This window comes from Dichotomopilus funicola (genome assembly GCF_033296635.1).
Source record: "Dichotomopilus funicola strain CBS 141.50 unplaced genomic scaffold C8A04scaffold_42, whole genome shotgun sequence".
Lineage (NCBI taxonomy): Eukaryota > Fungi > Ascomycota > Sordariomycetes > Sordariales > Chaetomiaceae > Dichotomopilus > Dichotomopilus funicola.
The window spans coordinates 63262-79564 of record NW_026944063.1 but is presented as its reverse complement, the minus strand read 5'-3'; the positions used below and the strand labels follow the sequence as shown (position 1 = coordinate 79564).

The following is a 16303-nucleotide window of genomic DNA, read 5'->3' as shown; positions in this document are numbered from 1 at the left end:
GGGGGGGGGCAACACCACGACGGGGTTCCCAGAAGAGGAAAAAACAGCCAGGACGGCCCGGAGAGCGTTTATCCTGACCCCGGTTAGGTACCACGGGCATATGCCGGCTCAATTGGGGGCTTTTGCGAAATGGCGTGCAGTGTGCAGTGTGCAGTACCGAGTCGGTTTTTCTAGCTTTTTTTTTTCAATTTTTTTCCCCTACCTGTTGTCCTTGGTGAACACGCTGGAATTCACCGAGATTCGGAATTGTCTTGAAAAACCAGCGAGTGTTCAGCTGAAGCGCAGTGCATTGCTGAGAGACTCTTTTCTGGAGGTCTCCGCAGACTTCTGTCTCACCCAACGCATCAGATCCGTCAGCTCGGGCTGAGAAAGAAAAAAAAGTCACAATCGCTGGTTGTTGTCCCGGCTGCTTCTTTTCAGCTTTGCGTGCTGTGTTGTGCTGTGGTTGAGTCCATGGTTTCTCACCCCCCCTCCCCCTTTATCCTCCCTGCTGCTTCATGCTTCTGTTGGTTATGCAACTGTCCAAACATGGCTAGGACTTCAGATGCGGATGGAACTGTCTTGGGAAAAGCCGTAATGGCGGGATGCTATGCGAATGCGAGTAGGGATATGATAAAGGGGGTGCGACGGATTACACTACAACGTGGATGGTGAGATGGAAAAAACACACCGAGATGTCTGTGTGTTTTTTTGCAACGGTGTGTGTGTCTGTAGTGAATGTGCGCGTGTGCGTGCCTGCATGATGGATGAAAGGTGAAAGGAGAAGCCATGTTGTTTTGCTGGCCCGAATACTACCTGGATATGGTTCAACGGTCCGTGGTCAGGGGGTGGGAATCGTGGGATGAATGCACGCACGCACGCCTTGCGAAGGACCCCCCCCCCCCGACAACCACCCAGTGCAATACATGGGAGACCACCACACCACGAGGATGTATGGGGATATCTCCAGGACACGTTATAGTGCCTGGGCCGGAGGGCAGCGCAACATCCCGTCGTATCCAACGTTGTCCGATCCATGGGGAGAGAAAATGAGGAAGCGGGAAAAGTGCCGGCGTTGTTTGTCGAGGGAGGATAATCATTGATGGAGGAATTTTGACGCCCTTGTAGAAGTCATCTATCTCTTCTCTCTTTCTCTCTTTCTCTCCTCCGTCGTCATGAGTTTGTTGGTGTACCCTACATCCTGAAACTAGACGGAACAGCTTGAAACAAAGCTCGTCAACTACATACACAGACCCGGAAGCAATCAGCGGAAGCGCCGAAGCGGGAACGGAACCGGACCCGGGCATGCCGTGTTGTTTCGCCGCATCAATGGTTTCGTCACACACGATGCAAAGGCAAGGTACATGGAAGCTTATTCCGGCGTGGGACAAGAAGAACATGAACTGCGTAACCTGTGCGCGTACGGAGTAAGGAGGGAAGCACAGCACTCGCTGGTTTATTCTCCGAGAGTTAGTCCGACATGGCACAGCGTTGGGGCGCGGGCTGAGAGGAGGAGTGGTGTAACGAAGTATACAGCTGGAGTTGCGTGGTCTTAGTTCGGCTGGGTTACGTAGGTCTTGTGAGGGTGGGAGTTGAGACTCGGGGGTTGTTGCACAATGACATGTGCTAGATTGACCAGGCGGCGCCTTATGGGAGATTTGGACCTGGGGCCATGTTGTTGTTCTTGATTGATATCCCGACCGGCTCGGGTGTCGGCTGAGCGAGGATGAAGAGGACGTACTGAGAGTAATCATGATGAACACATCAACTCGTTGGGATTGCTGTGCATACAATTTACCATTGACACATACAGCCTAGACAATAAAAAACATCAGCCAAAGCTACCACGCCCAAGAGACATCACATCCAAGCCCAACTCAACAACTCCCAAGACATATCAAGTCACTACCAAGTTACAACCACCAGCAAAACTACACTTCATGCGAATAGAAAGTGAAGATAGAAAGGAACCCATCTGATATTGCCTGCCTGCATGCTTCCATTGCCCATACCCTACATGCTACATGGAACCCCATTTACTTTTCCGCTGACCCGATACGATCGATCATCTAACGTAACTAATCAACACCACTGGCAATCCCACTCCCTTGAGAAGAAAGGGGAGGAAAGAATTAGACACCCACCACCAACCTAGCCCCCTCCATTAACAACAGCCTGAGCCCTCCCTACCTAGCTCAACCCCTTAGCCCCATCCCCAGCCTCAGCCCCCCTGACTCAAAGCACAACCGCCAACTCCCCCCGATCAATCCCTTCCTCGACCAAGTTGGGATAATACGGCACCATAGCATCAGCCCCCCACACATACGCATCATTATACAACCGCCAATACGGCGTGCGCACCTTTCTCGCCGGATGGAACAAGCCAGCCCAGACATAATTCAGCACCAATCCCGGGCCGACCGCCATGCGCACGGCCTCGATGGCCTCCACAATACGGTCGATAACGTGCGGGCTGGTCTCGAACAAGTTCGGGTAGAGCAGGTTGAGCAAGTGGACCATGGCGTCCTCACAGCCGAGGCCGACGACGCCCAGGGCGATGTGCTTGACGACGGAGGCGGCGGTCTGGCGATGGACCTGGTCGCGGTCGATGAGGGCGTCTTCGAGCAGCGGGGTGACGGCGTAGACGTAGTCTTTGGCCATCTCGCCGATGTATTCGAAGAGGAAGGAGAGGGACTTGAGCACGCCGTTCTGGACGTTGAGTTCGGGCACGCGGTATTCGTTCATCAACGCGGGTAGGACGGTGAAGGGGGCGCAGGTCTCGGCTACGATGCCGATGGCGACGGCGGTGTTGACGCGGGACTGGCGTTCTTGGACGCGGAGGTTGTTGAGGAGGGTTGCGAGCACGTCCTGGGGGCCGATGGCTTTGGCGATGAAGCCGAAGGTGTTGTTGGCTGCGCGGCGGATGCCCTTTTTGTGTGCTTTGAGCATGTCGAGGAGCTCGAAGCAGATACGCATCCATTCGCGGGCGTTGACGCTTTCCGGCCCGCGGTCGGCGATACGCCCGACTAGATCGATGGTGTTCTCCTGTACTTTTTCGTGCCGGTTGCGGAGAATCGGGGTGAGCCGTGGGAGCAGGTCCTTGATGGGCGGCTGCATCTGGCTGATGCCCACGACGGTGACGATGGATCGGAGCGCGCCGAGGATCGAGCCTAGCACCTCTGGGTACTCTTCACCGAGGTATTCGTAGAGGACAATGCCCAGTTTGCCCATGAGCGCGTCCTCACCGCATTGCTTCATCACCATCGCGATACGCGAGACGAGATCGGCGGCTTGTTGGCGGACAGTGGCCGACTTGTTGTTGAGACGCCAGAGGATCGTGCTGACGATCTGAGGCAGGTATGGCTTGCAGCGTGTGCCGAGAGCGTTGACGACGGAACCGAAACCGTTGAGCATCACAATGTCCTCGACGCTCTGCTCCTGGAACGCGTGCAGGATGCCGTCAATGAGCCTCTCCTCCAGCCGCTCGCCAATATCAGCAGCGCCGAGAGAGGCAACAACCTTCTCGACAGTCTCGACCGTCATCTTCCGGTATGCCTCGCTCTCGTCTTTGAGATTGGTGACGACCCGTTCCAGAATCTCGCTGACACCGACCTTCTGGCCAATGTCCACCGTGGTCTCAACCACTTGCCTGTAGTTGCGCTTGTCGAGGGCCATGCGGCGCACCCAGAAGCTCTTGAAGAACTCGTCTAGGACGTGCTCTTTGAGGTACCCGGCTGTGACACCGTCGGTCGCCGCGCATTGGGAGATGACCTTGAGAACAACTTTCTTCATCTCCTCGTCGGGTGACGCAAACTCACGCAGCAGGATCTCCATGATCTGACTGGTGTAGTAATTGGCGTAGTCCTCGTCCATCAGTGGGATGATGTAGCCCACGGCTTTCAGGAAACCCGCCAGGCCCTTGCCTCGCTGCTTCCGAGCACCGGTCCATAGCGGGTTGAGAATGTCGTCGAAGCTTTCGATACCGTAGGGGTTCGAGGCTTCAGCAAGAGCAGCGATGGCCAAACTGGTCACCGTCCGCACCTTGGTTTGCTCGTCGTTCAGGTTGGGCCCAATGCAGTCGACAAGCTGCTTGAGATGGGGGAGGACGGCGCAACCCATGAGAATGGGGATCTGCTGAACGATCTTGACACCGGTGTGGCGCGCCTGCCATGACTTCTTGCTACGGCAAACGGCCCTGAGGAAAGGGAGAAGGGCCGGGATACCCAGCGCGGATGCGACGACAGCAAACGCTCTGGCCGTGGTGTTTCGCACGTATTCGTCGACGTGATCGATATCGGGCCGCATAACGCTGATCATGGTCGCCAGACCGGCCGCTTTGGCTAGGTTAGAGATGATTTCGCGACCCTCCACGCGCGCATAGTAGTCCTGGTCGATGAGCAGTGGCTCAATAACGACAAGGATCTTGTGAACGTACGGCCGGACCATGTCGTCCAGCTTGTACAAGATGCGGTCGATGACCTTGACCAGCAGATGGCGCTCCTGGTCCTCGAGCGTCTTCTCCATGAGAAGCGGGAGGATCTGGTTGAATAAGGGCCCGGCACCGAAGTTGCGTGCGTTATCTGTAAGCTGTCTGAGCGCAGTCTTTCTCATGGGAGGCGTGCCGTTCTTGACCTTCAACAAGAGACGCATGATCTTCCTCTCCTTGAGTTCCTCGACGCTGAGATCGTCCTCCTTGGACCCATCCGTAAGCTTGCCGAAATAGGCCATGTCTTCGGCCTTGAAGAATTGCAAATCGCCAACACCAGGGATCTCTTTGGGCACATGTTGACCCGCCAGCCGTGCGGTGCTGGGGTCTTGCATCATGAACCCCGTCGCCGGCGTCGGCGCCGACACCAATTTGTGCGCCGGGGCCCGGACGGGCGCATAGCCTGGTGGTGGTTCAAGGATCTTATAGCCCTCCTCGGGGCCCGGGAGCATCGCGTCAAGCTCCTCATCGCTGAGGGGCATGTATCGGGCGGAAGCATCTGTGCCAAAGGCGGTGGGCAATACTGGGGCTTGAGATGGATGCATTGGTGTTGCCAACCCAACGTTCCCAACCGGCGTAGCCGACGGAGCCTGATCCCACCTGGACCGCTTCTTCGGTTCTGCCCCTGGTGCTCCGACAACTGGGATCGAAGGCGCTTGATCCCAACGCGATCTCTTCTTGGGCTCGGCAGCAGCCGGAGCAGCCGGCTCGGCGCTCTCGGTGGCGGCCACGTCCCACCTTTTCTTCCGCTTGCGTCCTGCGGCATCACCAGACACTGAGTTCTCGTTTTCCTTGTCCGCGGAGTCCTTCAGCGTGGGCTGGTGTTCCTCGATCGGGCCATCTTTCGCCTTTTGTTCAATCGCACGGCGGACGCGGTCTTCCTCTCGCTCCAGGTCACGGCGCTCCATAATGCTGCGGTAGCTCTCACCCTCCCCCGCGGCACCGTCCTGGCGGTTAGCAGCAAAAGGATCGGCGCGTGTTGGCGTCAAGACGCGATCGAATCGGCGCTTCTGATAGTCTGTTTCGCGGTCGGTGATACGGTTGCTCTTCTCACCACGGCCAGCAAGCGGGTCGTCCTCCTCGACGCCATTTCCGCGCGCAAACTCATCGATCTGGGAACGGGTAGCGGTGTACTGGCCAACCAAACGACGCGAGTTGTCGGCATCAGCCATTTCCTCATCGCCATCGTCGTCAGCTCCGGGGAGCGAGCGGTGATATCCCGCAAACTTGTCGCCTCCGTTCCCGCGCTCATAAAGCTCCGTGTCCCAAGCTTCGCTCAGCTTGGCCTTGGTCGAGGTGTCCGCCCGTTGGTTGGCTGGGTCAAAGGTTTTCGAGCCCTTCTTTGCTGCGGCTGCGGCATTGCGCTCGGCCTGGAGCTTCCGGATCTGCTCAAAGTCCGCGTCCGACATGGTGCTGCTGCCCGCTCGGCGCTGCGTTCATCCCATTCGCAAAATAGTGTGTGTTTGAATGGGCCGTTTGTGCCGGTCCGAAATCGAGGTCGAAGTCGCGTGCACGCGCCCGTTCGTCAAATCGCCGCTGTCGGTCGGGTATGTCGTCGGGAACCGCAAGGCTAATCGCCTGAAATGGCTTGTAGGATGGAGATGGGTTGGATGGATGGACGGATGTTTGGAATGGAGCGAGACGCAAGTCAGGAGTTGAAAGTCGAGCGCGCGACGTCGAAAAGCTGCGGCTGAAGGGGCGTGCACGATGGAGCTCTCTGCCGTTGTCGTTCGTGTGAAATTTTGGCGGGCGATCGAACGAGGCTGCAGCGCTAAAACGCTTGGCATGGGGCGAGATGTATGTTAGGTAAGCATCCAGACCTCTCACCAATTGCTTCAGACAGACTCGCAACGTCGTTGGTTCCTTCTTTCACTGCCTGTCTGACTCATTTTCTCAAAATCTGAACCTTCAATTCGCCAGAAATCCAGGCAGAGGTACAGTCACGGGTTGTTGGCGACTTCCCGATCCTTTGGGGCATTTTTTCTCTCAACTGTTCGACCAAAATGACGACGGGCGACTGTGCTCTTTACGCCGAGCTGCTCACCAATATCCGCCAAATTTCCCTAGCCGCATCTCTACCTTCGCCATGTGATGCATCAACCCAGATTTCCATCTCGTCCGATTGCAGGACGATCCAGCTCCAACATCGCGGCATCACAAGCTCCTTGGTTCTGCCAGCCAAGGTATCTCGCGGCAGCACGCTGCTCCCAATCCAAGACAAACAAAAAGGCAGCACATCAGTCTCATGGCGTCTCCTTCTCGATACCGCGGTGGCACCGCAGGCGCATCAGGTCGATCAGATACCCTGGTCGGCCACCGATTTAGATCCGAGCTCCGGTGTAACCTGTAGACACTGTACCGCTGGTATTGTTGGGCAGGGCTCCGTCAAGGTTTGGAAAGATCTCCCCAGCGAGAACTGGGCCGAGATGATGGAATTTTGGCATTGTCACAAGCCTGACCATCATCACCATAACCAAGGGAATGGGACCGGAAAGGCGGATGAAGCAAGTCTTGCTGCGAGGGGGTACGGCGCTTCCTCCATTATAACCGCTCAGACCGGTGTCGGGTTTGTGGATTTGACAACATTTTTGTTTGAAGAAAGCGACTGCCGAAACCTGACGGTAAGTTTTAGTTTGAGTGGTATCACACTTTCTCCCCATCTTTTTTTTCTCTCTTCGCCTGCGACACTTCAGATCTTTGTCTGGGGCATCAAGAAGGTAGCCAAGCCGGCGTATACCGCCTCAATGGGGTGGATACCGATACAAATGCCCAACATCAAGTCACTGGCAGCTTTCCTGTTTACTCAGGCTATCAAATGAATGTGAACCTCCTATATGGGACGGATCGCTTCATCTGATAGATTGCCCGATCTCCGGTTTCCGCCCGATCGTTCGTATGTTGAGAATGCTCGGGGATTAATGGAGGGACATACACAATCCAATTATTTTAAACCTCTTGTCAGTCAGTAGCTGACGGTTTCTCCTATTTGTTAGTTCTCCCTCTCTACTTATGACCAAGGTTCCGTGGATAGGCAAAGCCTACCTCTGGAGACCGATTCGTCGAAATTACCCCGTAACCTGAACGTCTTTTGTTCAAGCTGCCGCACCCAGCTGGGGTTCTTCAACTTCCGGAGCTCTGCGGTCACCCTGCTCAAGTGGCAGGTCTCCTGCAGCTCTATCTCCTCTGCCTCACCCGGCATCCCAGAGTGCCTAGCAGCCACATTGATCTCAACGATTTCGCGATCTGGCTCCTCAAAATCCTTGATAACCGCCGCAGACGGGGTCACGCCAGGCGAGAGTGACAGCCCTGAGCTAGGGGAATCGGCCATCCATATCTGGGTACTCAACAGTAGCATTGTGTATTCCTCCAGCGGCATTCCCCAATCCACGCCAGCCATTAAACTTCTTTACCGACCGCTGCCTCTGGAGGACGCGGATAAGATGCTTGCGAGTGTGACTTGCGAGTCGCAAGAGATTTGTCTGCCGGCGGCAGCCAGACGAGAGATTATCCGACATCTGGAAGCGAGTAACGGGCTTTTGCCACCCACCGAGCGCATGTTTAAGGAATGGAAGGTTGGGCTGTTGACCAGGGGTGATGGAACCGCAGCGGCGAGGTGATGGTGTAAGAAAGCTGGGTTTGATGTTGACGGTCTTGTTCCACCGTCACGAGTTTATAGCTCACCAATACAAGCAGTCCCTGGACACACTCGGGGTACTGGCAGTGCCTGATCCCCTCCATTGTAGCCCAGCCATTTCTATCACCATCAACTCTGTTGTATTGCCAACCCTCTCCGCACGTTACCCATGTTGGCAACAGATGCAGCCTCTTGCCTGTGTGCTGGCGGCGTTGCCTGAGGTTCATCCGATCCCAAGTCCTGCCGGCCCCAAACGTGTACCTTCCTTCCCTCCCACACTATATATATTAGATCCCGCAGCAAAACAGTCACCAGCTCCTCCCAATTCTCCAAACAGTATGTTTGGCGTAGCGGCATTGGGAGGAGCACCACGCCTACTCTCGTCGTAAATCGAAGTGGCCCCGGGTTCGATTCCCGGGGCCAGCGAAGAAAAAGCCCCCCCAGTGGGCTTTTCGTAACCACAGACCGCTATCCCTCCGGACGGGGATAGGGTTCTGTGGTGAGCTTTTTGTACTTTTTCCAGTCAAATTAAGGCTGTTATTCATTTTGTTCCATTTCATTCTTTTATTTTGACGTCTCCCTTTCAATCACAAATTGGACCGCGGCTGATGCTTGAGATTTTGCAGATTGAGAGGCCTTCTTGCTTTGCATCATTGGAGATATATTACTTCAGCTCGTCTTTGCAGTTGGTGAATAAAATTACATTAGCTTATTTCCGTGTGGCCCTTATCCTTTGACTCGTCCTGCGAGCAGTGACCTCAACTTCCACCGTCTTGACCCGTTTCTTGCCCCTACTAGTCTCTTGGGTCTCAACAGCTACAGACTTCCTCTTCCTCACCGCCCTCTTGCTTGTCTTTTCTACCACAGACACGGTTACCTCCTCCTTCTTAACGCCTTCGTTCACCTCCAACTGCTCATTCTTTACCACAGCAACCGCGGCCGTCACCCTCTCACCCTCAACCTCTTCCTCCAGAACTCCATCTTCCAACTTGACAATCCCCTCCGCCTCCTCACCTTTCGTCGTCTTTTTCTTCTTCCCAGCCTCAGCCTGCTCCGCAAAACTCTTCAAATTCGCCGTAAACAACACGCTCTGCGCCCACCCAGCATAAGGGCCCCAGATCGCGCGGAAATGATCCCCCACGGCGTCATACATGGTTTTGCTGAGCGTCTTCGTTTTCCCTTTACCACCGCCACCGCCACCGCCAAACTTGTAATCGCGCTGCGCGATCTGCCACACGTGTGTGTCAACTGGCACGGACTCGCCCCATCCTAGGCCCATCAGACAAACGCAGTCTGAGACTTTGGGGCCGACTCCCGTGAGGGTGACGAGGGCTTCGTGGGCGGCGCGGTAGGTGGGTGATTCTGGGCCTGGGGGGTTGGCGTCTCCTACTAGTGGGTTGGAATCATCGGGTTTGGGTGTGGTGGTTATGGGTGGTTCAGCTGTGGCATTGGTGGAGGGAGAGGGCACTTGGTCGAAGGCCGGGACGGCGGGATTGCGAAGATCGTTGAGCCACCCGGGCGGTTTGTGATTTGCGACAATGTCTGCTGTCTCGACGATGTACTTTGCGCGATAGCCGAAACCAAGCTCCCGGAGGTGGGTTTGTACCTGGACCCCTGAGAGGGCTTTGGCGTCTGGAAAGTCGTGGAACGGCTCGCCGGAGATGGTGCCGATGTAAGGACCGTAGTGGGTGCAGAGCTTCTGTACCATGGAGCTGATGCGTGAGATGTGGTTGTTGCTGCTGCAGATGAAGGAGATGAGCGTCTCCCAGGCATCTTGGTTTAGGATGCGAATGCCTGTGAATGACGGGGCGCGGCGGGCAAAGTTGGCGTCGGATGCCGCCCACTGTTTGTAGAGTGAGGAGAGAGGGACCGAGAGAGCGAAGTAACTGCGTAGGAGGGACTCGGTGTCATCTTCCGGTGAGGTGATGCCGTGAGTGAGTGATGGGGCCGACGTGATTGTGGGCTTGGGGCCTGTCTTGGGCCAGGTCACACGATAATGTAGATGTGATGTGTCTTGCTTCAGGGAGATGATGCGGCCTCCAAGGACACAATGCCTGGTTGATGTCAGTATCGACTTGTGAGCTGATCTCGGGTCGAATGGAAGTGAAATGCTCACTCACCATTCTCCGTCAATTTTTCGCCAGCGAAATGATTCTTATTTCTGAGTTAACGCGTTGTTCATCTACGAACCTAATCTACTAAATTTGAAAAGAACGGGCGGAATGGAAGTGAGAATTGCGCAGGAAATAACTAGACTTACGACCGCAGCGGAGAGTTGTGTCAATGCAAAGCTCCGCGAGACTCAGGGGCAGTTTGCGCCATTCTGCAACCTTCACTGCCATTGCGCAGCCGCGGCAAAAGAAGGACAGGAGATTAAGTAACAAGTAGTATTAAGGAGCGGCTGAATACTCGAATTTCGAGTCTGGAAAGAAAGAGAGACACCCGAGTCTGGGAGCGAGTGAATGATGGGTACATGTACCTCAGGACTTGAGGGCTTCAAGAAACTCGAGAGACAGTGCCGTCCAGTGGTTGGAAAATGCTCTGGATTCGGCCAGTGCAATGGCGACCCACTGAAACTCAAATCTCAGTGGCACCCTTTCAGCGCAGCCTACCAGACGGCTCTAAACCAGAAACGGAATAGCCTAGCCAAGCACCTGCATTCTATGTCGCCCCAAAAAAGTTCCAGCCTCGCGATCGCTGTCAAGCGCCTTTCGGTCACGTTCCCGCGACCTATCCAAGAACCTGCGGCTCGACACATCTTCACCACGAATTGATCCGGCATACGCAAGAGTGACGATGAACGGAGATAACTATTCCTCTAGGGGTACGTCAGCTTTTCCGCGACGAATTCGAATTGATGGATGCTAACCTGACGCGACGCAGACGGAGGCCGCCACGGCTCATCTCGCGACTACCCAGTGAGTTGCTCTCCATCTGACCTTGTGATAATAACGGGAACTGACTTGGGTCATTTTAGCCTAGGAGAGACCGCGACGATAGGCGCGACCGAGGTGATACCCGCGACCGGGGCGGTGGCCGTAGACGCTCCCGATCTCCCGACTACCGCAGCGGCCGATCCCGTCGCGAGGACGGCGATGTCGACGCCTACTCTTCTAGCCGAAGCCACCGTGACCGCGAGCGGGAAGACAGGTACTCGGGCCGAGAGCGTCGGGGGGGCGACCGGGGTGAGAGGGAATGGGACCGGGATCGTGGGGCTAGGAATCGGCGGGAGGATGACGACAGGCGTGGCGATCGTCGCGGGGAGCGGGACTTGTTCGACGACCGTCGCGCGGGGGGCGGTAGGCGTGAGAGGGAGCATGAACGGGAAAGGGAACGGCGGCGAAGTGCGTCGCCACCCCCGAAGAAGCGCGAACCAACGCCCGACCTCACCGACGTCGTTTCGGTTCTCGATCGGAAGAGGCGCATGACACAATGGGATCTGAAGCCGCCTGGGTACGACAACGTGACGGCTGAGCAGGCCAAGTTGTCTGGCATGTTCCCCCTGCCTGGTGCGCCTCGGCAACAAGCAATGGATCCCACCAAGCTCCAGGCTTTCATGAACCAGCCCAGTGGCACCGTCACCAACTCCGCCCTCAAACCCACGAATTCCCGCCAGAGCAAACGTTTGATCGTCTCGAACCTCCCACCATCGGCCACCGACGACAGCTTAGCCAGCTTCTTCAACCTCCAACTCAATGGGTTGAACGTCATCGACGCTGCCGATCCCTGCCTCCAGGCACATGTCTCGCCCGATCACACCTTTGGTATGGTTGAGTTCAGGAACAACACGGACGCGACGGTAGCGTTGGCGCTGGATGGTATCACCATGGAGGCGGACGATGCGCCCGCGGCCAACGGCAACGGCGCTGGCCCACAGGGCTTGCAGATTCGCCGGCCGAAGGACTACATTGTGCCCGCAGTGGTGGAGGATCCTAACTTTGATCCGGATGCCACCGTGCCATCTAATATTGTGGTTGACAGCCCGAACAAGATCAGCGTGACTAACTTGCCGCTCTATCTGACGGAGGACCAAGTCATGGAGTTGCTTGTCAGCTTTGGCAAGCTCAAGTCTTTTATTCTGGTCAAGGATAACGGGACTGAAGAGTCGAGAGTAAGCTTTTCCCCTTCTTCTCTTCTACCTCTGGGAATCCAAGACGGTTGAGCTAACTTTCCCTTAGGGCATTGCCTTCCTCGAATACACTGATCCAGGGGTCACCAGCGTTGCGATCCAGGGCCTCAACAACATGATGCTCGGTGAGCGCGCGCTCAAGGTCCAGAAGGCCAGCATTGGTATCACCCAGGTATCGGGCGAGATGGGCGTCAATGCCATGTCCATGCTTGCCGGTACCACATCAGCGGACGCCGGCGCGGGCAGGGTGCTTCAGCTGTTGAACATGGTGACGGCGGATGAGCTGATGGATAACGATGATTACGAGGGTATGTTGCTTCTTCCTCCACTCACGAAAACCGAGTGGCTTTGTAGACTGGCTTTGACTAACAACTGTCTAGAAATCCGTGATGATGTCCAGGAAGAGTGCGAGAAGTTTGGCACCATTATTTCCATCAAGATCCCGCGACCAGCCGGCGGGAGCAGGCAGTCCGCCGGTGTTGGGAAGATTTTTATTAAATTCGAGACGCCGGAAGCCGCTACCAAAGCGCTACAGGCCTTGGCCGGCAGGAAGTTTGCTGACCGTACTGTCGTCACGACGTACTTCCCAGAGGCAAGATTGGACCCTTCTGGACGCACATTACCCCCCGCTAACCCTTGGATAGGAAAACTTTGACGTGAATGCCTGGTAATGGGGGTCTAATTTGAGCGGCTTGAGCGGGTGATTATCCATTGTTTTAGGGGCCAGATGAGAGAGGAAGGCATGGGGAATGGAAAGGGAACAGGGGTGTCCTCATGGAACCGTGATTCGGAAGGTTATGATTCTTGCGAACGACTGATCCAAAGTAACATGTACAATTATCAATCGCACGAAGTCAATTTGCGCCGCATCAGAAGTCGACATGTGTCGGGGCTCATTATAGGACGGGTTTGCACGGGTTGTTTGGGATCGGGTGGAAATTCAAAACAAGTTCTGTTCATTGCAATGCTATTTATTTACGAAACTGAAGAAAAGAGAGAGTATCCATGGGAGAATCGACCAATTGGCACTGAGGAGCTACCTGTGAGCGCGTTAGCGGTTGCTTATGGGAACATACTTGGAAAACATGAGGTATGTGTGCCATTATCAGAAGTCCAGTTCATTCATCGAGTCCCGAAGGACCCTAACATAAGAGGTACCAGAATATAAATGTAAAGGTTGTAGATCATCAGGGAAACGGCTTGGGCAGAGAGAAATGAAACCGGGTGAAAGCTTACCTTAGGTATTCACGGCGTCACAAGGGTACCGGTACGAGACGTGTCTCATCTCGAGATCTGGGCTACCAATTCAAAATCGCAAACTCCATGGCAGCAGCGAAACCCGGCCGCAGAAGGTCGCGTTGGAGAGTTGGTCTTCCGCGAACAAATGTGGAAGTTTGTTTGCTTGGAAAAATTTCCCACTTTTGACCAGCGACAAGGCCCCACTCTAAGAAATCTTGGCGCCCCAACGTGGTCACGTTTTCCATCACGTGCAAATTTCAAATGCTGTAACCAATCAGAATCCGACCCTAGCCAATTTCTCCGCCCACAGAATCTCGAACTTCTCCAGCGGAAATTTCGCTCGCGGCCCCCGTCCCTTCCTCACGATCGACCAGCCAGAATCTCTTCGACAAACCCATCCGTCCCCCCCGACACCAACACCAACCGCCAAACATGGGTCGTCTTCACAGCAACGGAAAGGGCATTTCGTCCTCCGCGCTCCCCTACTCGCGCACCGCGCCTGCGTGGCTCAAGACCACCCCCGAGCAGGTCGTCGACCAGATCTGCAAGCTCGCCAAGAAGGGCGCGACTCCCTCGCAGATTGGTGTCATTCTCCGTGACTCCCACGGCGTTGCCCAGGTCAAGATCGTGACCGGTACGTTCTCTCTGGGATCAGGAAACACGGGGCGGAGGAGGGGGGCTGCTGGAAATTGAATAGGTGTGATGAGGGGTTGAAGGAACGGTTAATGCTGACTTTGCTTGTGAACAGGTAACAAGATTCTCCGGATCCTGAAGAGCAACGGTATGGATTGATCGACTCCTTGAAGAAACATTGGGGAAACAAGAAACGGACCATCAAGAACAATCCACGATGATGCTGCCGCTCGAGCACGGAAATGTCCCGAGATGGACGACCGCTTGGGCCGGCTCGCACTCGTAGGACTTGAAAGGCCATGAGACAAGAGATGGACTACGCCTCTGTTTGGTCATCAGGCTGACAGAGAGATTTGTGTGAACAGGCCTTGCCCCCGATATCCCGGAGGACCTGTACATGCTCATCAAGAAGGTAAGCCTTTCTCAGCTGTCCGCCCGTTTCGTCAATGGAGCGGAGCGCTGCTGCATTTTGATGCATCACCCCACTCCCACGTTTTACCTGGAGCCCCCAAGCTGACCTGTTTGCCCAGGCTGTCGCCGTCCGCAAGCACCTTGAGCGTAACCGCAAGGACAAGGACTCCAAGTTCCGCCTCATTCTCATTGAGTCGCGTATCCACCGTCTGGCCCGTTACTACAAGACCGTCGGTGTCCTCCCCCCCACCTGGAAGTACGAGTCCTCGACTGCCAGCACTCTCGTCGCCTAAACGGGTCGTTTGATGTGAGGGGCACGCCGCGAGTCTGGGAAAGGAAAAAAGGGCCGTTCGGCGAGACAGAGTCAAGGGGTGGTATCTGGTGTCTTTTTGCAGCTTTTCGCCCCGCCGCTGTGTCGCCGTCCGCAGCCCCGGTTTGGGCCACTGGAGTTTGGGGAATGGAAAGGAAACTTGCATTCTAGAGCACTGCAATAAGCGCAGTCTATTGCCTTCCCCGAGCATGATGAACAAGATAATGCGAGGGGTTGAGTAGTAGTGATGAGAGAGGATACGAATGCAATGCATTACCCCCTCTATCTTCCATATTTTTGGTCTGAGATGGTACCTCATGGCCTGCATGTCCTTTAACTCCATGTTTGCCAGCTGTTTCCATGTTCTACGAAACCTTGCCCACATAACCCCATGTTACGCCACATATACCCGTCTTCATGGCCTCAACAGCTCTCATTCCTAGCAGCCCGTTATGCCCGTACGGACCCTCTCAACCTTGGGTCACTATTACGAGCTACCCTCGTTTCCCTCCAACTCTTTGCTCCTCTGCAATAGAAACTCGCCCAACACTCGTAATGGATCCCTCGGCCTAGCACAAAATCCAATCGTTAGCATAAATACAAGCCTCAATTTCTTTGCGTTGCGTTGCGCCCCAGCCTCCCGTCGCCCGTCATCCAATAGCGCAACCCTCCAAATGACAATCCCAAAATCCCCTGGGAAAAAAAGGATGGAAAGGAAAGAAAAACTCACTGCTCCTTCGCGACCAATTTCATCCCCTCCAACAACACCACCGTAACCTTGCTGTTAAGGTACTGGCGCACCGGCGCACCATTCGGCGTCGCTTCCGAAGGCATGGTAAACCCCCCCGCAACAGTCGCTGCGGCCGCTGTCGCGGAGGGAGGCATGGTGTCTGGATGTTGCGACGTCGCGCGCGACGAGGGTTGCTGTTGTTGGACTTGAGGTTGTTGTGATTGTTGCTGGCCGGGCGTTGGGATAGGTACAGGTGTCGGGATATGCGCTGATGGGAGCGGAGAGGGAGCGGCGGCTGCGGTGGCGGCTGCTGCTGGTGTTGTGGCTATTGATGGGGATTGTTGGGGCTGGGTTGGTGAGGGTGGTCAGCTTTTGGGTCACGGTTGGGCGATTTGAAAGGGAAGAAAGAAGTGCAACCGCCGCACAATGGTTCTTTGAGCGAGTGAAGCAGCCGGGTGTCTGGGGGGCCGGGCGTGGGCGAGGTCAAGCGGGGAGAACATACCGGGTCTTGCGGGGGTATATCGATCATGGAAACATCGTCGGCGTCGTCGGGCTCGATGCCATTGACAGCCTCTGACTTAACCTCTGAGTTCTCCATTGCTGGATTTTGGGGGGCGGGTACGTTGTCCGACAAGTTTGTGGCGCACAATGGCAATTTGGCGTGTTCACCACGCGACCTTTGTTAAGATCACGATCGAATTGCTCTGGGTTGAAGCTTCGACCCAAGGAGCTGTTAAAGTGCCCCACATATT

General features: G+C 55.4%; 6 protein-coding genes across 6 annotated transcripts; 3 read left to right on the top strand and 3 right to left on the bottom strand.

Moving 5' to 3' along the window:
• Nucleotides 1–2214: 2214 nt before the first annotated feature.
• Nucleotides 2215–5874, bottom strand: C8A04DRAFT_13098 (armadillo-type protein; the record flags this gene model as incomplete). Its single annotated transcript, XM_062777578.1, has 1 exon — nt 2215–5874. The coding sequence occupies one exon, from the start codon at nt 5872–5874 to the stop codon at nt 2215–2217; it is 3660 nt and encodes a 1219-aa protein (XP_062635976.1).
• Nucleotides 5875–6468: 594 nt separating this feature from the next.
• C8A04DRAFT_29730 (nipped-B-like protein A) lies at nt 6469–8082 on the top strand (the record flags this gene model as incomplete). Its single annotated transcript, XM_062781112.1, has 2 exons — nt 6469–7086; nt 7459–8082. 2 exons carry the CDS (start codon nt 6469–6471, stop codon nt 8080–8082), a joined length of 1242 nt encoding a protein of 413 aa, XP_062635975.1.
• A 726-nt stretch (nt 8083–8808) lies between these two features.
• C8A04DRAFT_13102 (DNA glycosylase) lies at nt 8809–10441 on the bottom strand (the record flags this gene model as incomplete). Its single annotated transcript, XM_062777581.1, has 3 exons — nt 8809–10153; nt 10220–10253; nt 10360–10441. The coding sequence occupies 3 exons, from the start codon at nt 10439–10441 to the stop codon at nt 8809–8811; spliced, it is 1461 nt and encodes a 486-aa protein (XP_062635974.1).
• Nucleotides 10442–10895: 454 nt separating this feature from the next.
• C8A04DRAFT_38139 (uncharacterized protein) lies at nt 10896–12899 on the top strand (the record flags this gene model as incomplete). Its single annotated transcript, XM_062784128.1, has 6 exons — nt 10896–10923; nt 10983–11017; nt 11077–12210; nt 12278–12536; nt 12609–12820; nt 12873–12899. 6 exons carry the CDS (start codon nt 10896–10898, stop codon nt 12897–12899), a joined length of 1695 nt encoding a protein of 564 aa, XP_062635973.1.
• A 1000-nt stretch (nt 12900–13899) lies between these two features.
• On the top strand, nt 13900–14804 carry C8A04DRAFT_29727 (uncharacterized protein; the record flags this gene model as incomplete). Its single annotated transcript, XM_062781111.1, has 4 exons — nt 13900–14101; nt 14216–14248; nt 14466–14512; nt 14631–14804. The coding sequence occupies 4 exons, from the start codon at nt 13900–13902 to the stop codon at nt 14802–14804; spliced, it is 456 nt and encodes a 151-aa protein (XP_062635972.1).
• A 743-nt stretch (nt 14805–15547) lies between these two features.
• C8A04DRAFT_29726 (uncharacterized protein) lies at nt 15548–16149 on the bottom strand (the record flags this gene model as incomplete). The annotated part of the gene is made up of 2 exons (XM_062781110.1): nt 15548–15898; nt 16054–16149. 2 exons carry the CDS (start codon nt 16147–16149, stop codon nt 15548–15550), a joined length of 447 nt encoding a protein of 148 aa, XP_062635971.1.
• Between the last annotated feature and the right edge of the window lie 154 nt (nt 16150–16303).